Consider the following 27,301-nt stretch of genomic DNA (forward strand, 5'->3'; position numbering starts at 1 on the left):
TAGCTGTGGCTGTACAGCTGTGTAGCTGTGGCTGTACAGTAACTACAGCTGCCCTGGGGCAGACTGACTGTTTCCTGCTTTTCTACTTGTCTCAGGTAAATGGATGCCTGGTTTAGTCTGTTTGAAGTGTCTGTGTTGTCGATGTGATTTTGTACTTTTAAATGTTGGAATAAACGCTGAAAATGCATGACGTGGAGCGCTGACTGTCATCTCTATGTGGCTATTATTTCCACGCTTGGCATCACTGAATCCGGGAGAACAAGAGAATACAACGAGCCAGAATGTAATGATTTTATTCTCTTACAATACAAAAGTTGCAGTGATTGTGGGAGTTAGAGAGGCATAGTAAGGCACTAATCAATGAGATATAAGTGCACACTTATTCAGATCACCCAGCCCCTTTTTTCTTTAATTGTGCTACTCAGATAATCGTGGAGGAGCGGGATCAGGAAATGGAGAGGCGTTGGAAGGCAGAACAAGCTGTGAGGAAGCTGACAGAGGAGCTGAAGTGCCTGCAGACAAAAGTCAGCGAGGAAAAAGACCTTCAGAGTATGGCTCTGCACACCACAGACAGGTAGGAGGGAGGGAGGCGCAGGTGGACATGTAGGCTCTGCACACAAACAGCAGCACGAAAACAACATTTAAAATGAAATGACTTTCAGATTGCTGATGTGCTGCTTTGGTATGTTTCAGCCATCAGAGATGTTCTATGTTCTAAATCATTTACTGTATGTGCGGTAATAATTGAGCTGTGAAACTGAGTTTAACTTTCCAAAAAATGTTGTTGAATGAAGGTTAATTTATGATCTTACAAGGGGGGGGGCAGGTTGGACTGGATGGCATTTTCCCAAATCAATTAAAAGCAGTTTATTCAATGTATAAAATCAAAATGAGAAAAAAAATAGAATCTTTAAAGGAGCAGAAACTATTTAACAGCATTGTATATTCACCAGTTCTAATTTCAGGTGTTATTGCACGTAAGGCTGTATTTGTTGTGTCTCCTCTGCACAAACAGGCATCGCTGTCTGGAGATTTTCCTTGTTTGCATCATTTTCCCATTTGCATAAATTTGCGTGATGTGTAATTATGGGTTTGTGGCATGTATATGTCAGCAGTATTAAACAAATCAGTCTCAGCTGTCACTATGTAACAGCAAACACAGCTGTTCCTGTCACCATCAACACTCTTCAACAGAACGATTAACAAGTGGTGACTCATCAGTTCTGAGATCCGTTTGCTGTGTACGACATTTTGCAGTTTGGAGGCATTTTATTTACATTACGCATTTCCTTCCCTTACTTACTTCTCATATTTTGATTTTTGATTTACATTTCACCTCCATTATACATTTGTTCATTTCCAAATTTTGAGTCAAGTTGTTTGTTTTTCTAACCTAACTTCAACCCAGATAAATTATAAATTCAGCTTTTAACTCCTGGTGTTCTGCACTAATCAGACTGAAGGAACTGCTGCTGAAAGAGAGATCGGGACGCTCTGAGCTGCAGGCTCGTGTTGAGGAGCTGGAGACAAGGTGCCAGTCTCTTAGCCGGCAGCTGGAGCAGGCCCGGAGCAGTGAGGAACAACACAGGGCTGCGCTGCAAAGACTGGAGGAAACCGTCTCCCATGGAGACGCTCTCAGGGCTCGCCAGCAGGCTGAGGAGGTACGCATTCTGACTGTGGATAGGAGGGCATGTTGAGTGGCTTCAGCATTATTTTGATGTTTTTTTGTGTCACTATAAGTGTGAAGTGGAAGAAAAATGATAAAAAGTCTTTAAAAATAAAAATCTGAAAATTGTACTTTGCGTTGATATCAGGCCATGCATATCAATGCAAATCCATCTTGAACTGCAATGGCAGAAATTGCTGCATGCATGTTTGACTTTTAATTTCTCACCCAAAGTGTTGGATGCAGGCCAAAGGCAACAAAAGGTGTGATCTGAATCAGTCCACCCTCAAGCGTTGTGTTGCTCTGCTGCCTCTTGGTGTGCATGATGCTTCTTCTTCACTTATATTCTCTAACAAACAGAACAGCTGGGTTAATACTGACTTACACTGTTTTATTTATAAACCTGATTTCTGAAGGTACTTTGTTGCTCTGGATTTTATTTGGGGCTATTTAAGTACAAGTAGCTGAATACAAATGTATAAACAATGTTTATTTTTTTTTCTTTGTAAAAATGTTCTATAGCATGTATTGTTATTATACTAATTTAACAACTATTTTCCACTTTGTATTGGCCTGTCACATAAAATCCTGATACCCTGAAGTTTGTGTTTGTACTGAAAGAGAATGTAAAATACTTCAGTAAATCTGAATACTGTACCCTAAACTGTTTATTCTTATTATACAAGTTTCATCAAATTAGAGCAAATGTAGAAATTAAAATAATTCTCCAGTGAGGGTCACAGGATGCTACTAAACACTAAACATGATTCCTCAGATGAAACGTCACCAGGAGGTGGAGAACAAGGCAGCAGCTCTGAAGAGGGAGCTGGACATCCAGAAAGTTGCTGTCCGACAACACAAAGACAAACTGCAGCAGCTGCATGAACTGCTAGCATCCAGGGAGCAGGAGCACAGGTACACCTGATGGAAACATTACATCTAGTTTCTCACTTTTAAAATTGTTTATTTCAAAACACACACAAAAAAAAATCTTCCTATTTATGTCCTGTAAACCCGACCACAATTCATATTTGTGCAAAAAAAAAAAAAAAAAAAAGCTAAAATAAACCTTTTCTGTTTCTCCATGTCTGATCAGGAAATGGTCAGAAAATGAAAATGTGGAGGTTTTGCTTCTGCATAATAATACCAGCATTATCTACAACACTATTACAACTTTCTGGTAATTTACTAATATATGTGGAGAAGGGTAGTGGTCCTAAAATGGACCATTGTGGTACACCTGGTGTACAACGTCGAAAAAAGAATCTTTAACACATTACTCTTTTTTTATATATATATATATATATATATAGTAACAATGGAGTTGAAAAATATATCTGATAAATCCATAAATTTGATTGTTTTTTTGGATGTGTTAAGGATTTTGTTGTGATGCATACATGTCAATACTGTCTTCCAATTCTCATCTTCCATCAGAAAACAGCTGGAGCTGCGACTGCAGCCCGGCGGGGCAGATTTCCAGCAGGCGGTGTCAAAGGAAGTAGCAGCAGTGGAACAGAGACGTCAGCAGAGGGAGGCGGAGCTGCAGGAGAAGCTGGCAGAGGGCAGGAAGCTGTACGCTGCTCTGGAGGACGAGTTCCGTATGGCGCTAACCATCGAGGCAACGCGCTTCTCCGAGGTCTGGTCTTACTAAGATGCCATAATACATACAACATTTATGATCAAATTAACCTGGTGATTTTCAGCAGTTCTGCAACCTGTTTGCTTTATTTAATTAAAAAGGACAATTATTTTTTTTTTATTTTTCCTGAGAATTTTACTCAAGGAATCCTGCCCCCATTGTAAGTATAATGGGCATAAGGTTTTTTTCTTCTGAAAGAGGAGGAGCGCACTTACTGCATTTCTCTGACCGAAAATCCTTTAAAATGCCTATTCTGATTTTGGCCATTACCAATTTTTCTGGTCTGAAATGTTGCTAAATATAGCAACAGTGGGATAACTATTGTTAACTCCAAACATCATGACCTGGTGGACCAGTCAGACCTCTCTCACAGGAGAGGTCGATTTTTAGACCTTTGCTGAGGTAGATTCTGGGATAAGATCCTTGCCAGATGTTTATGGACACCATTCCAAAAGTACAAACGTATTTCTCAATTGTAGATAAGAAATTAGACTAAACTCCTCCTGTACTAGGCTTGAGGCAGTTGCCAAAAATTATTTCTATTTTCTGAATTCTGCAATATTGACTGACGTTTTTCTTTTACTTCCTACAAATTAAAAAAAAAATTAGTTGTAAGCAAATACTGAATCAATAAATGAAAACATTAGACATGAGATTAAGCCTGGGACATAAAACGGAAAAGTTTAGTCTGATTTACTATCACTTCTATATTAAACGATGTGGGTCTGCACTGGTATGGTCTAAAAAAATTGTAACAAAAAGAGAATAACCTTTTGTCATTTTTCTTTTTGTTAAGTAGTTAGTTGTTCATAAGAGGTGAATTAAGAGTCTTCAGTAATTTAAACCTGCAGGCCTGGTGAACAGCCTTACTATCACTGGTGGAAAAGACACCAGTGAAGCAGAGACTAATCCCCAAAATGCATTTCATTTGAAAGTAATTATTGTAGCAGCATATTTGAAATAATCTCATGAATAAAAAAGGGAACTTGCATGGAATAATGAAAAAAAGCTGAAAAATTGCCAGAGCCTTTATACTGTCCTGAATTTTAGACATTTTCTGTCTTAAACTGTAAATTATTACTTGGCTTTCTTAAAGTGATTGAACTGTACTGGCCTCATTTTTTTAAAGACTGAAGATAAAAGCTCAGACTCAGTTGGGATCATTTGTTTCAGGACAAGTAGTCTTTGATTGCCACTGGAGGGAAGCTTTACAGAAGGACCATATTTGAATCAGTTCATACTTTTATTCAGGCTCTGAACAAAATGCAATCTTTTTTTCCTGATTGCCACCACTTTTGTCCTTGACGTCACTCGAGCTGTTCACCTTCAAGAAACGCCTGAATGAGAAACAGATTGCCGGATGCATTTCTGAAATATTGCTTTGTGGCAAATCAATGAGTGTAGAAGCTGCTTTTGCCGGGCACAAGTTGAGACTTGCTGATGAAATGCCAAGTCTGTCAAAGATTAAATAAAAACTTCTCTGGATGTTTAAACGCTCAACTTTTTTCTTCTGCAGGTGAAGGAGGCTTGTGATCATATGACTGCAGAGCTGATGGAGCTCAAGACAAGCCTTGCTCAGTCCCAGCAAAAGGAGAAGAAATCAGGCGCTCTGGTGCAGGAACTCACCGCAATGGTGAAAGAACAGAAGACCCGAATCTCTGAGCTCATCAAAGCCAAGAAAGATGCTGTCGCTGAGCTCAAGGTGTGAAGCAGAAATTAGATTTTTATTTTCAGATAACATCATTGCCGGATGCAATAATATTTAGGATTTAAATATTATTTGTCGGACAAGCAAGATAGTATTACCTGGCCCCTTTTCAAAACCTGCCTCATCTAGGAAATGTATTACTTTCAGATATAATGAATCCTGAATGGTCCTGCTGCTTTACCATCTGCCAGTCTTAAAAAGATTGATAGTGATCATTAATCCAGTCTGTGTCTGTTCCTCTGCCAGAACCGTGTGCACTACCTGGAAGCAGAGGGAGAGCAAAGCCAGCGTTTAGGGCTACAGCTCGAGACGCTGAAGAAAGAAAAGGCACGGCTCGTGTCTCAGCTCACAGCTCAGGAGTCGGTCATTGACGGCCTGCGGGCTGAGAGGAGGATTTGGGGCCAGGAGCTGGCTCAGCAGGGTGAGGGAGAACCAGGGAAGAACTTGGAATGCATTTCACTTGGCAGTGGAGACGATGAGATGCACTTTTAGGCTTTATATACCTGTAAATCCACAGCAACAAAGCTTGTAGAGCTAATATGAAGGTTTGACAGTAACTTTGCCATCTAGTGGTCATTTTTTAGATTGATAACTACAAAACAAAGAAGGACAATTTCTTTTAAGGCATTTTTTTACATACAGAACCACTGTCACACCATGTTTTTTTTGTATTTTGCATTTCAGAAGGCAGTATAACTACTAGTCTGCATACCGCAAATATGGCCTTTATATAAGCAATTTGAAGGGGTTTTGGGGGACATAATGTAAAATAAACTTTTTTGAGCTTCGCATCATGTTGCTCGGCTGCTGTCACCAGCCGAGCTTCTGCTTCACACAACACGCCTCACCCGTGCCTTCCCCGCTCAGCTCCTCCAGACTAGCAGCAGCAGCAACACCTGGTGAAACTGTGAATCTGCTGAGCTCATCATACGAAGTATTTCTCAATCAAACGGTTGTATAATATAGTAGAGGAGCACTGTTGTTAAGATGTGCTGATGATTGAAAAGAGCAGAAGCTTTTTAAAGAGACAGACCCAATTACAAGGCATGGAATTAGGAAGTCTATTTTCTTTTAAGTCATATAGTTAGTCGATCGTGCTATAAATTGGATCTGTGTACCTGGTCAGATGATACTAAAACTTTCTGGCCTTCCACCTCACAAATATGTTCTACTCTATGTTAGTCTATCACAAATCACTGTGAAACAGGCAAACCAGTATAAGCAAAGTAATATGAGAGATATAATTTAATTTCTGCTTGTACTTATTTCTCTCTCCCAGGTGCGTCGTTGGCTCAGGATCGTGGACGTTTGGAGGCCAGGATAGAGGTGCTGACTGCTGAGATGGAGACGCAGAGAAAACAGAACGACAGAGACCATGACGCCCTTAGAATCAAAGCCAAAATCGTGGATGACCAGACTGAGACCATTCGCAAACTAAAAGAGGTGCTTTGATATTTACTCAAATCTGTACTCTTCCAGCAGATTTTTCACATTCCAATTATTAATCTCTTCTTTTTGAGTGAGAAAAATAACATTGTATTTCACACAGAATAGCCTTAAGCAAAAGACTGTCTGGCTCTGTTGTCACCCGTTGCCTTCCTGGTGTTCAGTCCTTGCAGGAGCGTGACGAGCTGAACCGCCGGTTGAAGGAGGAGGCTGTGCAGACCCAAAAAAAGTTTCAGCAGCAGCTGGAGGATGAAACAAGCCAGCAGGCTGAGCTGAAAGAGCAGCTGGTACATCTTAGCCTGCGTAAAGAGGAGCTGAAACAGCAGCTGGAAGACAAAGAAGCAGAGCTGGAGGATGCCAAAAGAGTTTACAGGCAAATCTAAATAAGGAGAATGTGTGTCTGATAACATGTTTAAAAATGAGGTGAAATATAAAGGATTTGATCAGATTTAGATGAAAACAACATTGTATGCAAGTAGTTTCTCTACTGTTTGAAATAGGATGCAGATTTCATGACAGATGTTTCAGATTATTTTTGCTTCTTGTGTTAGAGGCAGGGATATCTGTTTTGTAATTTGTGTCTGAAACCAGGCCTGTGTTCTATGTATCTCATCGATCATTAGTGATTCAAACAAGAAGTGGCAGGAGAAAGCAGAGCTGCTAACTCGACTTGAAAGCCAAGTGAAGCGTATGAAGGAAAATTTTGATTCCAAGGAGCGCCTGCTGCTGGAAGAAAGAGAGAAAGCATCAGAGGCGCACAGGTAACTGTTCTGTTGTTTTGTTTTGCATTTATGAAGCACTTTTAATATAATGTTTCTGCATTTGTTGCCAGATGTTAGACATCTTTGCAATAATTTGCTATTAACACAAAACATAGTAAAAAAAAAAGTTTTCTCAATCACTTTTTGCTATTACGTTGCTGCTTGAAACAAGACAGTGAATATTATTACACTAAACATAATTTATCTGTTGCAACTGAACCAGAAAGTTGAACACTTGTGTAGCATTTTAAACATTGGGCCTTCCACATAAATAACCTGCTTCATTTGTTATCATTGCCTCTTATGCAGAGCTGCAGTGGACAAGTTGCGCAGTGTGGATGATGCTTTTCGTCGGCAGCTGGAGTCTGTCCAGGCTGCACATCAAGCAGAGCTGCTGCAGCTGTCTAATGAAAAACAAAAACACATAGAACAAGCTAACCTAAAGGTAAAATATGGATTTTATTTCTGCATAAATTGTTTGTCTTCAAGGTGGAAAGAACAAGAGCTACAGCGTGCTATTTTTTCAAGGGTGCTAATAATTTATTAGGATGCTATAGGTACAATAATTTTATGCACATGTCAACACTTGTTTTGCTGTTGATAAGTTTCACCATATGTTATAAGACAGATTGTCATTCCATCATCCTATTGTCTTCTGCCATGCTGAAAATAGAAATTAAATCAGTGAAGGTATAATACAAAGAACTGTAATATAGTTTTATTTTGTAATTGTCTATGTGTGATTTTTTTTTTTTCCATTTAGGTATATGAAGTAGAGGAAGAGATGCGTCAGCTCCTGGAGGAGACGGAGGCCAACAAGAAAGTCATGGAGGAAAAAATGAAGCGCCTTACAAATGTGCTAAAAGACTTTAACACATAATATGTCAACAACATGACAGTTTTTATGCTGAATTTAATTTTATTTTTTTGTATATATATATTCATATATTTTTTCAATTGTCTTTTGTATGTCTTATCAAATAAATTTTATTTTCCAGAGATACAACTATGAACATTAATATAAGGGACACATTATATTGAAAACATAATTATTTATTCTCACAGACAATTTTATTAATATTTTACAACAAATTAAGTTTTATAAGATGAAATGTAAAGAATGTGATTTTGCTCAAATCAATTAATTTTAGTCCAATACAATGTAATAATGTTGTCCAACAAGATTAGCTATTACACACCTGTGAAAAATGTGCCTTGGTGAAAATGTACAGAGAATTCAAAACCCTGAACACACTGTCCCCACTATAAAACACGGCAGTGGCAGCATCATGCTATAGGTAGGCTTTCTTTCTGCAGGGACAACCAAACTTGGGCGGACGTTCTCTTTACCAAACAATAAATTCCTAATGTTTGTTTTACAAATTTATAATTTAAAGTATTGTAAAGGCTAACAGTAAAACAGCAAATATTTGTTAATGTCGAAACGTAGGATATATAATTGCTTAGCAAAGCTATGTTGACTAGTTAAAAATTTAAATTTTTACATAAATTTATGAACATGAGTGTTTCTGTCATGTTATATTTATAGTAACACTTTTAGTATGTCAGCGTTTATGAAGCATACAATGTATTTTTCTACAATACTTACTAAAACTGTCAAATTATTTAATTTGTTTGCAATGTCGCTCCGTATTGTTTGGGGCGGAGTCTAAGGGGAGGAGGGCACGAGGTTGGACAAGGGTTGCCGTGGCAACCGTAACCCAACGTAACGTCCGTTCATTTAAAAAGACTACAGAGGCAATGTAAATGCTGGTCCTGTTAAGGTAACAGACTTGTAATCTGTTAGTTGAGAGTAATGGCCGTTATCTGTAGTTAAACGCAAGCAGCTGACTAAAAGAAAAAAAAAAAGTGGTTGCTTCTCTTTCTAGAGAGAAGATGGAGTTGGAAAGGACGGTGACTGTACGCTCGACCTCGAGTCGCCATGAAAAAAGTTTGGGGCTCCTCACGATGAAGTTTGTCAGTCTTCTGCAAGAAGCTAAGGATGGCGTTCTTGATTTAAAAATGGTCAGTGACACCGAGAGACGACTCTTTCATATTATTTGACTGTATATTGGGGGGGAAAGATTGATCGGTGCTGTGCTGCCCCGTAGTTTCTGCTGCTAGTTTTAACAAAGGGCTGTCCTTCACAAGTCGTCAGGTGTATTTATGTATGAAACAGGTGCACTAGGAGTCCGCCATTAGGCTTACCCCATTGTAAATCCGTCAAAAACAGATGAAAGAACAAACTGTAAACAAAATAACTTGCAGTATGATGAAAAAGTTAATGAGACTTATTGTTTACAGGTTCAGTATCTGTAGCACTGGAATGTGAATTCCTATGCATGCATGTATTTTCAGGAGAATCAGAAACTTTCAAAAAGTAAGTTTGTTGTTGCAGAAATCGCCAAATGTAAAATCAACCCTTACCACAGATCTTCGTTGTTTACCTATTTCAGTAACAGAAAAAGGCAAAAATGATAGAAGTGTTTCTACAGGTGAATTTAAATGGTAAGCTGAAATTATTTTCACTTTAGCTAAACGTATAGACTGATTACTGGAGCCAAAATTTGTACTCAAGTAAAAGTGGCCCTTCTTTCATTTTTACATGTAGAGGTAAAGAGTTTGACAAAAAATATTTTTACCAAAGTATGAATAAAAATAGTATTTGGTGAAAAGGTGACTTAAATTGTGAATCCTGACTAGCTGATGTAATTTGTGAAAAATGTCATTATACACAACAAAATATAAAGTTGTGTTTAAGTTCTTGTACTTAGAATGATAAAGTAAAAAATATATAGAACATTTGGCAAAATACACTTTTACAAAAGAACACATTTTGAAATCTTACAGTTCACATCAAAAAACCTTTAATATGAGGTGCCTTATTGGTAAATATAGGCTTGCACATTTTTAATAAAATTTATTGAGACACCATCATGGTCAAACTATGTTTTATTGGCAGGTGAATTCTTCAGTATAATATGCTTTACTTTACTGATCGGCTTTCAGTAGCACAAGGCAACAATTTGGCAGTATGAAAATGTTTTTAATGAGAAAGCCACACAAATAACTTCAGGCTTTTTGCATTGCATCTTCATTTCAGGAATCCTGCCTAAAATGTTAACATGTATTACCACAAGCTTCGCAAATCATCCATTAAACTTTCAATTCTATCCATGAATCTATTTCCCTCTTTTTTGCGCGCCAAACCTGGTTAATGGTTACCATGGATGTTTCTTAGACTCTTTCCCCTCCCTCCTCCGCTGTTACTTTATTTAAAAAAAAGGTCAGTTTTTTTTTTCTTTCTTTTTAAGTATAAGCTGTTTGTTTTTCTTGGGAGGATTTGGGCAATATTTCAGTGTTGTGCGCGTGTTGCTTTAAGATAACGCCTCTTAAACTGCGGGCGACTTATGTCTCTGTCTGCCTGAATCAACAGGCTGCAGACAGTTTGGCAGTGAAGCAGAAGCGGAGGATTTATGACATCACGAACGTCCTGGAAGGTGTGGGGCTAATCGAGAAGAAAAACAAGAACATAATCCAGTGGAGGTTTGCAAATATTTGCTTCTTTTTTTAAAATGAGCAAACCCGAAAGGGCAACTACATGCCTGAGTATTAGTGGCTGGTGAATCTTTGATCTTTGAATATTTAAGTTGGACTTGACAAGCAGTGATTCTATATTGTCTAAAACGTTTCTTCCCCCCCCACCCCCCCCACCCTTGATCAGGGGGCAGAACAATGGGAGCCCAAGTCAGGAGATGTTGGAGCAGATCAGAGTTTTAAAAGCCCACATCGCTGAGCTCGAGGTTCAAGAGAAGGAGCTGGATGACCAGAAGGCCTGGGTGGAAGAGAACATCAAACACCTCACCCATGATCCAGACATCCGTGCATATCCTTCAGCTCTTTGTTTCTTTTTTGTTTTTTATGTTTTTGTTTATAATTGTTAATCCTTGTTTTTTCCTGTTAACTTTCCAACATTTCATTCCCGTTTTCTAACACTGCTAAAAGACTTTTTTTTTTTCATCTCAAGTGTTTACATTTGCCACAGAGACTTTTAATTTGATTTCTTTCCAAGAAAAGTTCACGTGGTTTTGACATTTTAACTCTGAATTGTTCCAAGGCTCATTTAATTCTTCTCATATGAAAGAAACCCCCGTCTGATCCTTTCAGCATTGTTTTTCCCGTTGAACAGAAAGAGGCTATGAAAGGAGGATTAAAAATATAATCACTATTGTCTTTCGGTGAAAAAGCAGCCAGGCTAACCCTGACTCTCACAATGTCTGCATCCTTTGTTTTCCCCTTTTGAGTGTCTCCTTTTTTCTCTTGAAGCTAATCCTGTTTCTTTAACATCTCTTCACCTATAAATTTGTGACGCACGAGGACATCTGCAATTCTTTTAGTGGAGACACTCTTCTGGCTGTTGTGGCTCCCTCTGGAACCCAGCTGGAGGTGCCACTTCCTGAAAGGGTAGAGTGATTTACCAGCTTGAATAGAAATTAACATTTTCTTCCCTTATGGAAGCATTAACTAGAAAGTTCAACATTTAAAAGATTCTTTCCAGCTTTTTGTTGTGTTAAAGCAGACCTTTCACAGCAGACTGTTTGGTGTTTCCTGAAAACTATATACACATATAAACCTGTTGATAAAGTTTCTTTGATGCAGCAAGCTTCTATTGATCATTTTTACAGAGTAAAAGTGGTCAGAAGAAATACCAAGTGAACCTGCGGAGCCACTCTGCTCCCATCCAAGTGATGCTCATCAACAGAGAGTCCGGCTCCAGAGTCCCTGTGGTCTTTCCCGTTCCACCCACTGACAACGTTTGTCTGATGCCAACCCCGCCCAGCACGCCCGCCAGCCTGCAGAAGCTCCCCCTCCTAAACTGTGCTGCCACTACACCCAACCCCACTTCCTCCTGCTGCAGCCAGGACTCCGTCTCCTCAGACCAGCAGATGGTGCTGCCAGACCTTGAGGAAGAGCTCACTCCATCTTCCACCCCCGGTGACTTGCAGATGGGTGAGCGGCTAAATATTCATTTCAAATTTTAACGCTCTATGTGTTTCCTGTAAGCTTTGGAAATTATTTAAAAAAGTCTGAGTGTTTTAAAGTTGAAGTGGATTCAATGTGTGTTCCGCCACAGAGGCTAGAACTTTCTTTCTTTCTTGTTTATTTGCATGGGGACAATACCATTTATAGGATAACCTAGTGTGCAATGCACGACCTAAAATGTATCTTTAACAACAGCATAGCACAAACCTTAGCAAAAACTTTACCGCCTGTGTGTAATTTAACTTTTTCACATTTTCTCACCAGACACAGTCATAAACTTTATTGTACTTTATTGAGATTTCTAATGACCAACACAAAATAGTGCATAAATATCAAGTAGAAGGAAAAGTAATTTGCTGCCTTTACTCTTATATGCCTAGATAAAATTGAATATAGCAAACTGACTTAAAATCACCCTACAAATGTAGTCCACCTGTGTATAATTTAAACTCAGCATAAATCTGACTGTTCTGTAAAGGACTGAGACATTAATTAGAAAACATTTAACAACAAACGGCATCATGTAGACCCAAAAAACACAACTGATGGGTCAGGGATAAAGCTGCTGATAAGTTGGTTTAAAAATATCCAAGATTTGGTGATCGTATGGCACAAGTCCAAACCTACCATAACCTGACCAGCCACCCTAAACTAACAGGCTGGGAAAGGAGACTATTAATCAGAACCCCATGGTGACTGTGGAGGAGCTGCAGAGATTCATAGCTGAGGCGAAACAATATGCTGAAGGGGGATCTGCTCATCACTTCTTGGAAAAGTGTCTTAAAGAAAATCATAACTGGGTAGAAAAAGCCACAAAAAGTTAAATCTTACAACACACTGAACATGTCACCCCTATGGTGAAATATGGTGGCGTCAGCATACATGCTGAGGAGATGTATGTTTCTTTAGCCGAGTTGTTGCAAGTTGATGGAAGATCATTAGAGGAAGCTGGAGGGAAATACTGGCAGAGAGCTCCACAGCTACAACACAAGAGCCGGTTGGTGTCCAAGCAAATTCATGTTTGAGTTGCCACATTAGAGTCCTTGCACACAACACTTTTATTTTTATATATATATATATATATAAAACAAAATAAAAATAAACATGAATTGATTTTGTGTTGGTGTCCATCTTAAAATGTCAGTAAAACATAAGTTTGTGGTTGTAAAGTGATAACATGGAGGATCCAGGGATGTGCTGCTGAGTTGCACACACACACTTTTTGGTTCTGCATTCCCTGTTGAGTATTCTGAAAGCACACACGGCCTTGTTACCTGACTGGACTGACTCGTATGGTGCAAATCACAAAACTCGTCCCAGGATATCAGATGTCACAGCATTTTTTTTTAAACATGCCAAGACAGGAAAGTGATATGTGACAATGTCTTGCAACTGAAATGAAAGAGCTCTGAGAGTCATGACATGTAGTTTGATCAGGTTATGTGAACTGAACCCAGAGGTTCAGACCTTGAAATGGGGATTTTTATTTATTCATAAATGTTTGCCTGTACAGCTACCATCTGCTTTAAATCAGATTGTTACAGAACCGATTTACATTGTTGTGAACAAAAAATGTAAATGTTCACAATAAGGTTGCCTAAAGCAACCCAGAAAGTCAAACATCTTGCCTTTTTAAATTAACTTTTAGTTGTTAATGCTGTCTTGTGGAGTGCTATTGTTTTTGTCAGCTTTATTTGTTTGGAGAGAAAGTTGCATACATTTAATAACACATTTAATAATTGCTGTTTTTACTGTCCTGCAGCAGCCAGATTTTTCCCACAAGTCATGAGAAACCATTATTTTCCACTGTGAAAGCGATTTCTCCAACAACAGTTGGATTGCTCATCAGAGCCTGTGTTTCTGTAATCATGCAAGTTCAGCTGATGCCATTGTCAAAGCGAAACCGATGCAGACCTCTATTACTGGAATAAATGAGGAATTGGCAAAAACAGAAGATTTTTAGTTTTGTTTCCTTGCTGTTACACAACAAGGTGCCGGAACCTGTGACTAACTATAGATTGCGGTAAAAAGTCCTGAGGTGCTAGTTTGTTAAAATTGCTTTATTACCATCTTGCTGTACCAACTTAACAACTTTAACTACCTGCTGGTTTAAAATTAGTTTTAGGACGGATGAGGGCTGGGAAAGGTTTTAAACGCATACGGAAGTGAATTTTCTAACAGCATTCCTGCTTGCTATCATGTTTCTGCAGAGTGTCACAGCGAGTCGGCAGCAGTCGTGTTGGAGCAGCATCAAATAGACCTGGAGGATCCAGAGTTCCAGTCCGTCCTGGACGTTAGCAGCCTGCTGCGGCTCAGCGCAGGCGCTGACAGCATGAGGGACGACCGAGAGGGTGAGGTGCTTTGCTGGACGCCACATGCAGAGATAACGATCATGGGTGGTTTAATGTTTGCTTCACTGGCTTACTTAAAGAGTTTACAGTTGATCATAAGATAAGACCACACTCTAACATAAATCCTCTGGTTGGAAAACCTCTGGCCTTAAACCTAACAATGTTTTGAGCCAAATCTGATCCACCTAGATTTGTTAGAAAAAGGGCAAAAAGTTTTTTTTTCTTTTTTTTTTTTTTCTCCTAAAATCACCTAAAATGAAACCCTAAATTGATCTCAAGGTGATGCCTCAGCAGAGCAGGGTGTCTGGTGTGGGAATCTTTTCACGGATGATGAAAAGACACACCGGAGCAATTCAAAGTTAGAATGAAAGTCATATTCTGTTTACAACAAGACAACAGACACCGGTGCGTTTTAGAACTGTTCTCAAATTGTGCAGCTGTCAGAGAAAATATTCGCTGTTTTCGTAGAAATTTACTGTACAAACACAACAACAACTCTTCAATTTTCACCAGCAATTGTTGTTGTGTAAACAAGGCCGTAGTCAGGGGTCACGGTTCTCAGTGGACGAAGTTGGATTGCTTCCTTTAGGTTCAGAGTCTTTCTGAAGAGTAGAAGTTGGTGAACGATGAATCTGCTTTGCATTGAAGAGTCAGCTGAGGTGCTTCTTCTGGGCAGAAGCAGAATTTGTTGATCCGTTACCCTAGCAACCAAATATTAGAAAAGAGGATGACTGGAGACCAATATGGTGTGTGGTTGGAGCCAGTTGAGCTATATTTGAACCAAGCAGCAACACAACTGATAAAGTTATGCCACTCAATAACATCAGATCCTGTAAATCATTAAGTGTTTGAGGAACCTTGAACTTGCTAAATTGGTGTACATTTATTATTTTAAAGTTATGTTTTAATCGCTGTATCTCAGGGTACAATGAAGCATTGTTCCAACGGAAAAAGCAAACAGCAGCAGTCACACCTGAAACTCAGAAACACGATGCGAGTTACAAAGACGTTTATGGTGACTTCTACGGAAGTTATTAAACCTGTTTGACTGTGGAAGGTGGGGGTGGATGGATTTACACCAAATCAGTAAAATCTTCAATTTAAACTCTTTTTTTTTTTTTATTCTCTCATAGGAGCTGTTGACCTTATTGATGAACTAATGTCTTCTAATGGTGAGGATTACAACACCTGCATCACAAACCTCTGAATTTGTTTAGTTAGATCTGGATAACATCACAGAGTTTAAAGAAACCTGATTGGTCTGTAATTATCTGTTTGCAGTCACCAGGACTGTGTACATTTGTTTTACACACACATACTTTTGTTTGGTTTTTAGTGGTGTACGTACTACCAGTCTTTCAAGTTTTGCTTTATGTTATATGACACAATGGACTTATAGCTTTAAATCATTTCAGAACTTAAGACCATATTAACTATGCTTTAATTCTGGAATCGATTAAAGCTGTACGTTCCTTCGCTTCGAAGGAAAATAACTTTGTGCCACATAAAATCTGACAGTCTGAACTGCATGTGCTTAGAGAATCTGTCGAATAAGATAGATGATCACGATTATGTTATCAATACCACATGTATCTCAGCAAATCCAGCGTAGTGAAAAGCAGCAACTTATTCCCACATTCTCAGCAGCATTTAAACATGACTTTTACTGGATACTCTTCTGGTCAATTTTACCCCCCCACCTCCCCCCTAAAAAAAGTCATTTAGAAATCTAAAATGAATACTAACACTTAAAGCATGCTGAGTCACGACACTCTTCTGATAGATGGATAAACGTAAACGTTGGAGGTCTGCAGAGCAGGTGTGAAACTGGCACCAGATTTTCTTTCCTGGGGGCTTTTTCTGATGTCTGAAAGTGTGTGATGCATTCCATGCGTTTGTAATAACAGACACATTTCCCAGATCACCTCACAGATTCTGTTATTCCTATGAACAGGTATAGACTACAGCTTCAATCTGGATGACGGTGCAGGAGTGTGTGACCTGTTTGATGTGCAGATCCTCAATTACTGATCTCTGCTGCCTGACACAACTCTGCTGCCCTCATTTCACACGCCTCCAAGAAATATTTCCTGTTATGTTGTTATTGCACAGCCAGTACTTCATATTGTTGCCTTAAAAAAAACAAACAAACAAAAAAAAAACAGTCACATCTTTAGACTGCACAGCTGTGCGCCAGACACAGCTGTGCACCAGATACGATACACTGGCTTTTGTCAACGACGCCTGGCACCTGAATGCGTTCTTCATCAGATATATACATATTTTTAAGGAAGCCACATGTTATGTCTTTACTAAGACTTTAATGGTTTTCTGGGTAAATAAAAAAATTCCAGACAGATAACGTGTCTTAGAAGTAAAGTAAGATTAATCCTACAGCCTCATTATATTTTTCCACATTCACAGGCTTTAACACGCTTATGACCGTGTTTTTGCCTATTTTTCTTACTACAACTTATTCTTTTGCGTCTGGTTTTATTTATTTTTTTTATTTCAACCAAGGTTGGGAATGTAAGCTCTTTTTTTCTTTTAAAGTAAAAGCATCACTTGTTTTACAGTTCTGATTCAGAAACATCTGATATTTAAGGAATAAATGTTTTGGCATCATTTTGTTACCTTATTATTGAGGAGGGGGAGAAAGCCAGAAAGTTTTCCTTTCTATATTACTGACACTGCCAGGTTAGGCCTCCCTTTTTCACAGCTGTATATTTAACTACATTTTATACTTAATTTAAGTAATGGAAGGCTATTTGTTCTAGTGTTTTGTAACTGAAACTAGGTTAAATGTCTTCATTTAAATAACTGAGTTTGCCATTTTTCTAAACTGATGACTATTCAGAGCCCTGAATGACATTTCTGTGTATTTGTTTTCTAATTAAAAGAAGTCATGTTTCATTGCACATAGTCATTTTTTTAAAACACTTTTTCCTGACTGAAGTTTGATGGTGGGATTGTGAAACCAGTCTAATGTGAGACGTTCCAGTTTGACTTTATTAATGACTTTTGGCTTTTGTTTTTGAGAAATAAAAGTAAAAATATGTTTTATAAACCGAGTTAAGAGGCACGTAAGTTGCAAAAACAAAGACTTTAAACTTGCTCATGTTTGCTGTGACTCCATAGCTTCTTATGTTTATGTCCACTTTACTTTGCTATTACCACTACAATTTTGTTATGCACTCGTGAAATAATCAGAAATTGACTTTTTTAATAATATTGACCACTGTATAGTCTAACAAACTATACGCTTTGTTAGATAACTTGAGATCATTTTCATTTTGAGAAAATCTTAGCTAAAATTGTTTAATTTTCAGCTTATATATATATATATATATATATATATATATATATATATATATATAATCCATATTTTCTTGTATGAACATGTTCAGTACATAAACTTGATGACCAAGCTTTTCACAGCTTGATTTTTTCTAAGATGATTTAAAAAAAAAAAATTATCTTAGAGTGAGGAGGAAAACCATCTAAACGCTCGATAATGAAGTAAACAATATGAACACAGGGTAGTAGGTATTAAGTCTTTATAAAGGTAATAACCCTTTGTTTCAGTCAGAACAGTGATAGTTCTGTTATTTTTTTTTTCTGAGCATCACATTCATATTGAATACATGGTAAAACTAAAATAAACTGGGCCTAAAAGCACACACTATCTGACTAAGAGCTCTGCAATGTTATGAGCAGAGAAACTGTCGGGCATTTACTAGGAACATGCTTCTTTTGTCATTAGACTTGTTTTTGACATGTAAAATGTTCTGAAACAACTGATTTGATGTGTTCTTTACATTTTTACATTTCAAACCCAAAATTGGGTCCGTTTTGCTCTTGGCAGATGGTTTCCACAAGCAACCTTCTGAAGCATAGCCCATCATTTGACCCAAATCAGCTGGAATCCAGCATGGAAAAAAAAAAAAGACTTTCCTGCTAATCTAATCATTTAGGGGTTAATGGCCTGTATTTGTATAAATGATGTCTTAAGAGATTTCATGATCAAACAAACTCAAATGTAAAACAACAGATTGCAGGATGATAGCTGGACGATAAGCTGCGTAGCAAATATTTAAACCTCGTTCCTCTACTGTTTAACTGCACGTTTGTACTCCCAAAGCTCTGCTCGAAAACATTCGTTATCAACTCCTGCAACGTTCCTGGAAGTGGTTTCAGTTGTGTTGTTGCTGTTAGCTGAGAAGGAATTTCAGGGCGTGTGCAGAAATCCCTTCTTCAGATGTTCAAACAGTCCAGGAAATGACAGATGAGTTTTTCCCCTAAGACATAGGAATCCCTCAGGATGTAAAACCTCTATGAAGGATTTCTTTCTTTTTTTTTTCTCCTTTTTTTTTTTTTTTTTTTTTTTTTCTGCATCAAATATCAAATTGAAAACTGAAACAACCACAAAGAAAATATTTCAACAACAGCAACCCAGAAAGATGCATGAGCTGTACTCAAGATTGAAAGGTGCATGCATGTGTGTCTGGTTAGCAGGAACATATGTGCACCATCAAGGAGACCTGGTGTATTTATTCATGCTGATTATAATTAAAATAAGCAGTTAATTACCAGAATATAACCCTCTTCTAAAGAAACAGCCTGTATTTATTAGAGAATCTAAAGCAGAAGAATTTTACCTTGTGCATATTTTAAGCTGTGTGGGTTGAGTGGGAGAGGCAAATGTTTCCAGTGGAGAAATATCTCTGACTAATACCATGTAAGTGCATCAGTTCATGAAACGAAGGAAAACAAAGGCAATGCAGATTAAGAGTTATGGTTCGTCCATTACGTTAAACTCAAATAAAAATGTTATGATTTGATTATAACTATCCCTTCATGCTCAGCAGGTTAGCATGCAATTGGGATTACTGTGTTCTGTTAAATAAGGCAGCATAATGGAGGACAAGTCTTTCTCACAGATGACTAAATTGACACATCTACCAGAAATAGAAAACAATAAAAAAGACATTTTAACAAGGACCCAATTTTAACTATTTGCTTTGATTTTGTTTTCTTTAGTTTTAGTAATAAAATACTTTGTGTATCATTGAGAAGGACATAAGACAACCTTAAGATGGTCTAAACTCTCCAACCATAATGGATTAACTCAGTTTTTCATAAAGACTACCGCAGTAAATACTGGTGCCAAAACAATAACAAAACAAGATTTTGATATTTTTTTTTACTTATTTATTTTACAAAAACAGAGAGGGGAAAAACATTCCCAATCTAAGTTACAAAAATAAACAGGCAGTTTCTTTTAAGTAAAGGCTCCCAGTGAGAAAGTGGGTTTCTCACCACACTCAGTTCAAAAATTCAGTATAGTGTGTAGAAAATACACTCATACATGCAATATCAAACTGTTTATTTACACTTCTGGCAGCTTGCATTTCATATTTTTTCCATACAGAGATTATGGAAGTACTGCTGTCAGTAAACAAGTTCATGTTTATTGAATACATAAATTGTGAAGTTATACACAGAGTTTACACTTCTAGTGCTATTTGTGGTTAGCTTGTCACCGAGCACAAAAAATTATGCTGTTTGATTTGACCAGCATAATTTATTCTCGGCTCAGATTTGAGAGTTGAGAATAAAGTCCCAACCCATTGGAGAGTGTTTTTATTTGTGTGTGTTAGGAAGGGTTTTATTGTTGCTTCTCAAAAAGTCTGACATTCATGTACAAAAAGACCAAAGCGCCATCATATCCCTCTGTTGTTTTGACTGTTTCAAAAACAACCATTCCTTGTTCTTTGCTCACTGTTTTCCACTTCAGTTAAATATTTGAATTCTCAAATGTTCTCCTTTGACTTCTCTTAAGAAGTTTCTTTTTGAAGCAAAACTCCAGTTGTGCATAAAGACGTACTCCTCCTTGGCTGTGGTTTAGTGGCTCTACGTGAAACATAATTAGCCTTTAGGCTGACACCTAACAACCTTGAAAGGCCCTAGAACCACAGCCGGAGAACCGTTGGATTCACTCAAACTGAGAATGAGTTTGTCTCCTGGGTTGCGCTATGAGAGTTAAACGACATGTCCATCTCTTCACCATGCGTTGGAGTCTCTCGTGTCCTCTGGCTCCTCTTCCTTCTCTTTTGTTCAAACTTCTTAGCGACTTTCACCATATGCTGCTTGAAGGAGGACCCCATGAAGGCGTAAAGGATCGGGTTGATGCAGCAGTGAATGAGAGCCAGGCTTTCCGCCACCTGGGTCGCCTGATCCAGTACCTTGCTTGTCTGGCAATGGGTTACAAAAATGTACACTGAATCTACGGCACGGTGCAGTTTTAGCACGTTGTATGGCAGCTGAGTGACAACAAACACCCCCACTACTATGAGGAGGACACGCAGGGCTCTCCACTTCTTGCCTCGGCTCTCGATGGGAAGGTTTCTCAGCGCTCGGCAGACAGACCAGTAGCAGATCACCATGACCAGGAGAGGAAGAAGGAATCCCAGCAGCACCTCGGCCACCTCCAGCACAGCTTTACCACTCCGAGCCATAGACGAAGGGTAGATGGCTACGCAGATGTTCCTATTGGATGTCCACACCACTTCTGAGAAGATTAAATCAGGCAGACCGAGCAGGAAGGCCGTTCCCCAGACGGCTGAGCACCACTTCCAGCAATGCCTCCTGTTGAAAAGCTGCTGCAACCTGCCTCTGTCTGCTCCACCCTGCACTCTGAGAACCGCCAGGTAGCGGTCCAGGCTGATGCAGGCCAACAGCAGCATGCAGCAGGTGAAGTTCAACGTGTAGCAGGCCGACACGATCCTACAGACGGCGTCCCCCAACTCCCAGCCCCTGGCGGCATCAGCGGCCCAGAAAGGCAGCGTGAAGAGGAGCAGCAAGTCGGCCACGGCCAAGTGGCTCAGGAAAGAGTCCGTCATGGTCTTCAGCCGTTTGTGGTAGGCGTAGACAGCGAGGACCAGAATGTTTCCCGTCAGTCCCGCAACCAGACACACACTGTACACGATGGGGAGGAAGAAGGCTGCGAAGGACCGGACATCGCCCTTCTCGCACAAGGCGGGGTAATCCTCATAGCTGTAGTTGAAGCTGGAGTTTTCGTGATAGTAGTAGTCGACCTCATCCATGGTTGCTCTGAAAAAGGAGAGAGGACGAACATTTTGAATTATTCTTAATATTGAAGCAATCACAGTTTGTTGCAACATGATTTCTTTAATATGGTTAAAATGATGTTGGTCAATGAAAAAAAAAAAAAACAGCAATCTGTGGGACTAGCATTTTAGCTCCTGTAGCAAATCAGCTTCTTCGTACATCCATAACTCTATAAGTCGTACTGGTTCCCAAACATCAAATCTATCCCATTATTCACCAGTTAAAATGACTGAATCTGAAGAATGATTTACATTATTTTAACAAGGCTTGTCGTGCAATGGAAAGTTGTTGCATAGAAAAGGAAAACTAATTTACATGCCTTTTAAGGGATTTTATTGCAGTTTTTTCACCCCAAAAGGCCATTTTGTTGCAACTTTTAGATTTACCAGAAGGTTTAGCAGATAATATACATATATTTCTGTATTTGTATATAGGTATTTTTTTTATATATAAAAGTTGTTCCACATTTAGAAGTTTAACATGATACACATTCAGTATTGAACCCTATGAAAACTTCTGTAATGTTTTAATAAAAAGAAAATGATGCTTAACATTCAACCCCCTTGATTTCATGTAAACAGATCATTACAAACAAATGCTTTACTTTGGCTACAGGGAGATTTAGATGAGTAATTATTCTCACTGATAAAAGCTGAGCTGAGCTTTCACCTGCGTTTAAAGATCAAATATCTTTTAAGATATTATTTTAAAGGATTTTTGAGAACCTCAGTGATGAAACAATTAAAATATGGCAAGTTCTCTGTGATGAAGAAGAAAAACAACAAAAAATGTCCTGTGGGGAAAAGTCGGTGACGCAGGTTGCTAGTTCATCAGGGCTGATTGTGTTAAAGCTTTCCCACATGTTCTGGGTGTGACTTAATTTTATAAAGTTCTGCTGGTGTTGATTCAGGCCAGTTTGGATTTGGAACTGGAATTCCCATCAGGATTTGGACAAGATAATTTACACGTTGTGATATGACTTGGGGGGTTAGGAGGGAGGAAATAAGGCCTGTTTCAGTTTAAAATATGCCAATTGAGCCAAAGTGCTTTGAACGTATTTGCAACTTACCCAGGAAAAAAACTGAGAGACAAAATTGTCTTGGCAGAAATTGTAAAAAAGCAGCTTAATTACAGTTTTATTCGAGGTTCTCATCCCCTCCTTGGCTCATTAAAACCAGATGCAGCATGAATGGATCATCGACTTTCTTTTTACATTGTCTCAGCCTTCAAACATTTTACCTGTGATCTTTTATCTAAATGTTGAGGAAAATGGTGTCTACATTCTGGAAATTAAATAAAGATCACAAATGGGTCTGTGCAAATGTTGGTTTTTCAATGTTCTCATCAGGAAGGAAACACTCAAAACAAATATGTGATTTTAATTTTTTTTTCTAAAACACAAAACTTTTTATCTGCTATTTGAATAGTTGTATACATTTAAATAGATTTTTCCTTTTAATCCTCTGGAATAGGAGCAGCATACTGACTCAATTATTCTTGTCACCATCAGCTTTAAAAAACTAAATCTAAATGCTTCACTCTGTGCTGATCTTTCTCTCACATACAATAAAAAAGACTCTTTAAAAGCTTGTCCTTGTTCAAAATAATCAACCATTTTTATTTTATCTTGTTTTTCTGAGGGACACGAAAGAAACAGCGCCACCTATAGTTAGAGCATGCAGTGGTTGTGAAGCGCTTCTGGTGCTGCAACATGACTGGGTTGAGTAAGCGCACCTCGCTCAAGCACAACTGTCCAAAGGAGATACTAGCTGGGTTTAAGAAAAATAAATGCCAAAAGGATTTATGAACCTTGATAAGAGCTGTGCTTAAGAACTGCAGCTGGGGTTTCAGAAATATCCATGAAAAAAACAGGAGAAATGATGAGGAAACATCTTTGACAGTCATCTTGGAATCCATGGACAGGTGGACTATTTAAACATTTAGCAACTGTCAAACATTAGAGATGATTTAGTGGCATTACTGCAGACGTTACAGGTAACAGCAGCTCTTTTGTCTTAGTTTGAATGAGGAGCACGCCCTGCAGCAGTAATGCACATGCACACAATGAACTTCCTCTGGTTCAGTTAAAATCTGTCAAAGAAGAGAAACTGAGATCTGCAAATCCTGTTGGCAGGATTGTGTCAACGTCTGTTTGTCCTGTCCAGACCTGAATATTTCCACCCTTTTTTTTTTTTTTTTTTTACATTTATAAGATCATCTGCTTCTCTGCTGAAAGATAAAAGTAAAGTCCAGAAAAAAAGATGAAGTTTCCACAAGTAGAGACTAAAAACGAAATACCTAAGATTCTCTGGCTCCCCTCTCGATTTATTCGCGTTGTGGTGCATTTAATCAAATTTTATCACTGTTTTTATTAGGGAAAATTTTCTATCAGCAGAAAACTTGCTTAACCGGGAAAGTTAGAAGTTATTGAAACACGGGTTGTTATTTTGCAGAAAGATGATATTTACATAATTTGCATATGTTCTAATATGGAATATTTTTTATAGAAATGATTTTCACAGGAAGTGTTCATCGGAAAGCTGCTGCTGCTCTGCCTCGGTCATGTTTAACTTGAAGAAAAGCTTGAAGATTTCTTCATTTAAACATCTTGAGAGCAGCTGTTGATACTCTGTACCATCTCATGTTGCCAATGAAACGGCATTTCATATTCAATACCGGATTATAGATTTCTTTGGAGGCGAAGTGGGAATCTTGCATTTAAAATATCCTGGCATTTCAGCCACCTCATGATGACGTTGTAAGGATCCTAGAGCCTTGGAAGAGAAACAAGTCCAATGGTTTTGATTGGAAATCCTGATCAACTTTTAAATGCCAAAGCAAAGCGCTTCGTTTGCAATTATTTGTTGAAAATAACTATTTTCTCCCCACTTTTTAAAATACATATTAACATTGTGTCCAGCGTGAGATTATGATACTGCAGTTGAACATTAATTTGTTTTAATGCGTTTCTTCCGTCTTTTTTAGGGGTGGGTGCGTATAAATGTGACTGGTAGAGTAGATCTTAACATGAGTTTGGAAAGGAAAACACAAAACATTAGCGATCGAGCTGCTGCTGAGAAACTGCAGCTGTTGATGATTAAAAGGAAGAGGGGGTCTGAGGGGCCAGAAAACACCAGAAGCACTGAGCAAGAGCATAAACAAATAAAACTGTTGTGTCTTTTTAAGGTGCTGAAAAGTTGGTGGTTTACACATTCGCAGCATTGAGCAGGAACTGGCATGGTGTGAGGTGTTGCAATGCATGGGGTTTTTATATGGAGCTCCAGGCAGGACCTAACCAGCATGATAACCACAACATCCTGTTGCAAATTAGCATCCAAGCTGGTTTGGGTTCAGCAGAAATAAAGACACTATTCAACCTAACAATGAGTGAGAAGATGTTTCAAATCCAGTGAGGCATGTTTATCAAGGAATCAAAAGATGAATGGCTTTGATACTTTACCTGACCCTCAAAATGAGATGTAACACAAACAATTCATCAGAACTTCAGATTACAACATAATGAAGCTTCCAGCAAGAATAAACAGTCTGCAAATCTGTCCAATGTGACATGGAGGATATGAGTCAGTTTTTGAAGTCATGTGTTGGAAATGCCACAAACTGGCAAAACAATTTTGACAGAAGCCAAATGGTGACAGTGAGATTCCTGAGCCAGAGCATCTGCCAAACAGCAAGTCTTCAAGTCTTCCTGCAGCAAAGTATTTACTAACTGCTGCCATGAAAAACACAAGAAAGGTACAGCTACCAAAAACAGAAGCATTAATGTTTAAGGCTCATCGATGCAGGGAGCATCGACTGGAGCACATGATGCTGGAGACTTTCCTGCAGAGCAAATGTTCATTTGAAAGGCATAAAAAGATGACAGCGCTCTGACAAACACACACTTCAGCGCTGAAATGAATGGCTAATCTGACAGGTTTAAAAAAAGCATGCTGCTTCTGGTAGAGATGTAGAGGATGTAATCATCAGAACTTGTTTTTAAATACTTGTAAAAAAAAACTATTTGAATGGTTCCTTAACATGGAGATTAAATGAGACGTGATACTCAATAAGACAAACACAAAGAGGAAAAATCCCTGAATCACTGAACTCACGACCATGTGACACTGACAACGTACCAAGTTATTTTCATGACAGTGTTTCAGCAAAGTCAGATGTTCTGCTTCACCACAAGAACCTCTGAGGACTTGTAAGGAAATAAGGAAGAACACATAGTGACGACTTGTTCCCAAAAATGATCTTTGCATAATTATTTATATTTATTTATATTTGTATGTTTGCATATCTTGTCATATCACAACACAAACTTAATTAGTTTTAACTGAGATCTTATGTGATGAATAACACAAAGTACAGAGTAACTGTACAGTGGAAGTGAAATGACCGATGATTTTCAATAAAGGAAAATGCTGAATTAATAAAATTAAAGATAACCACAGGTTTACGTAGTGACAGCTACATTTAGGACTTCATTTACTAAATAAATATTAAACTGCGACAGACACTAGAATAAAAGGACTGATGCATTTTCAGCAATGAACCATTTTCATAATAGAGTGTTTCAGAGTCATGCTGTAGTTAATAATGATCTTCATGCATTAATGCAGTTTTTTCATAAACATATATATTTTCTCTGTTATAATTTAACTTTAAGCGACATAAGGTCATATGAAGCAAAGATAAAACAGTCTCATTTAATATCAGAAATGGAAAATTAAACTTCACAACTCTCGTTTCTCACAAACTTCACAACTGAAATTAATTAACAACTAAAAAGATTAACGATTATCTGTTTTAATCCACACACATTCATTTGTAAGATACTCACTGTGTTTGGATTTAGCTGTAGGTTTTCTGCTTTTCACACGTCTGCTCTCTGTGCTCTGCAGAACTGGGTCGCCTTGATTCGGTATATGGTGCAGCACAAGTGGGCGGAGATTGGAGAAGGCTGCTCCAGCCAGAGCTTCTCACAAACGCACAAACATGACACAATATTTACAAGCACTCTAAAGCTGAGCGCCTCATTAAAAATGTTTTTTTTATTACACATGAAACCCCCTCTGTTAGCACGTACCTACGTCTAGAGATACACTTACGCAGCCATTTTGTTAATACCATGTGTTCAAAACCGTATTGGAGCAAATAGTGACAGAAAGCAGACAGATTCAGTGCATCAAAGTTCAAACTCCAAAACACACATCTGTGTGTCACATGTTACCCTGATAAACTTCCAACAAACAGAAACACAGTTTTAGTGTGGAGAAACATTTGGAAGGTGTTTTCAGATGACAGTACATCCAGCTGTGCAGCAGAACAGACATCCAAAACACAGAACCAAGAACATAATAGGATGTTAAAGAAAGGATAGTTTTAAAGGGGCCTAGTCAAAGTCCAGACTCAAATCTGTCTAAGGTGCTTTAGCGTGACCTTAGACAGGATGTTACTGGAAAAACCTCCAGAGTGGCTCAGTTCGACAAAGAGGAGTGGGTCAAAATTTCTCCACACATGTGAAAGGCTCATTTGCCAGTTATCAAT

General features: G+C 38.4%; 3 protein-coding genes across 4 annotated transcripts in view; 2 read left to right on the top strand and 1 right to left on the bottom strand.

Annotated features, from left to right (window-relative positions):
* The window catches only part of lrrcc1 (leucine rich repeat and coiled-coil centrosomal protein 1), a 23,101-nt gene extending 14,009 nt beyond the window's left edge, over positions 1-9,092 (top strand). For both annotated transcript variants that reach the window (XM_015031999.1, XM_015031998.1), the window contains 11 exons: positions 426-574; positions 1,457-1,661; positions 2,442-2,581; positions 3,104-3,305; positions 4,825-5,010; positions 5,263-5,437; positions 6,296-6,459; positions 6,627-6,835; positions 7,086-7,223; positions 7,533-7,668; positions 7,987-9,092. In XM_015031999.1, coding sequence (XP_014887485.1) covers positions 426-574; positions 1,457-1,661; positions 2,442-2,581; positions 3,104-3,305; positions 4,825-5,010; positions 5,263-5,437; positions 6,296-6,459; positions 6,627-6,835; positions 7,086-7,223; positions 7,533-7,668; positions 7,987-8,103 — 1,821 coding nt within the window. In that variant the 3' untranslated portion in view covers positions 8,104-9,092. The remainder of the gene's footprint in view (positions 1-425; positions 575-1,456; positions 1,662-2,441; positions 2,582-3,103; positions 3,306-4,824; positions 5,011-5,262; positions 5,438-6,295; positions 6,460-6,626; positions 6,836-7,085; positions 7,224-7,532; positions 7,669-7,986) is intronic.
* On the top strand, positions 8,919-17,535 carry e2f5 (E2F transcription factor 5). The gene is made up of 9 exons (XM_015032000.1): positions 8,919-9,007; positions 9,113-9,248; positions 10,660-10,769; positions 10,948-11,109; positions 11,579-11,687; positions 11,909-12,233; positions 14,477-14,617; positions 15,751-15,789; positions 16,572-17,535. Exons 1-9 carry the CDS (start codon positions 8,991-8,993, stop codon positions 16,646-16,648), a joined length of 1,116 nt encoding a protein of 371 aa, XP_014887486.1. The 5' UTR covers positions 8,919-8,990; the 3' UTR covers positions 16,649-17,535.
* Positions 17,536-19,813: 2,278 nt separating this feature from the next.
* Positions 19,814-26,837, bottom strand: ackr4a (atypical chemokine receptor 4a). Its single transcript, XM_015032001.1, has 2 exons — positions 26,595-26,837; positions 19,814-21,728 (listed from the first exon to the last, which is right to left on the bottom strand). The coding sequence occupies exon 2, from the start codon at positions 21,721-21,723 to the stop codon at positions 20,617-20,619; it is 1,107 nt and encodes a 368-aa protein (XP_014887487.1). The 5' UTR covers positions 21,724-21,728; positions 26,595-26,837; the 3' UTR covers positions 19,814-20,616.
* Positions 26,838-27,301: the final 464 nt, after the last annotated feature.

Source organism: Poecilia latipinna, unplaced genomic scaffold (assembly GCF_001443285.1).
Source record: "Poecilia latipinna isolate Pla-1442-1.1 unplaced genomic scaffold, P_latipinna-1.0 Scaffold227, whole genome shotgun sequence".
NCBI lineage: Eukaryota > Metazoa > Chordata > Actinopteri > Cyprinodontiformes > Poeciliidae > Poecilia > Poecilia latipinna.

What these genes read in the sequence shown, in the direction of transcription:
- ackr4a (XM_015032001.1), bottom strand. Translation starts at nt 21,723, where the DNA reads ATGGATGAGGTCGACTACTACTATCACGAAAACTCCAGCTTCAACTAC.
- e2f5 (XM_015032000.1), top strand. An exon ending in GCGTTCTTGATTTAAAAATG is followed by an intron (nt 9,249 to 10,659) that starts GTCAGTGACACC and finishes CTGAATCAACAG; the next exon opens with GCTGCAGACAGTTTGGCAGT. An exon ending in TGAACTAATGTCTTCTAATG is followed by an intron (nt 15,790 to 16,571) that starts GTGAGGATTACA and finishes TCCTATGAACAG; the next exon opens with GTATAGACTACAGCTTCAAT.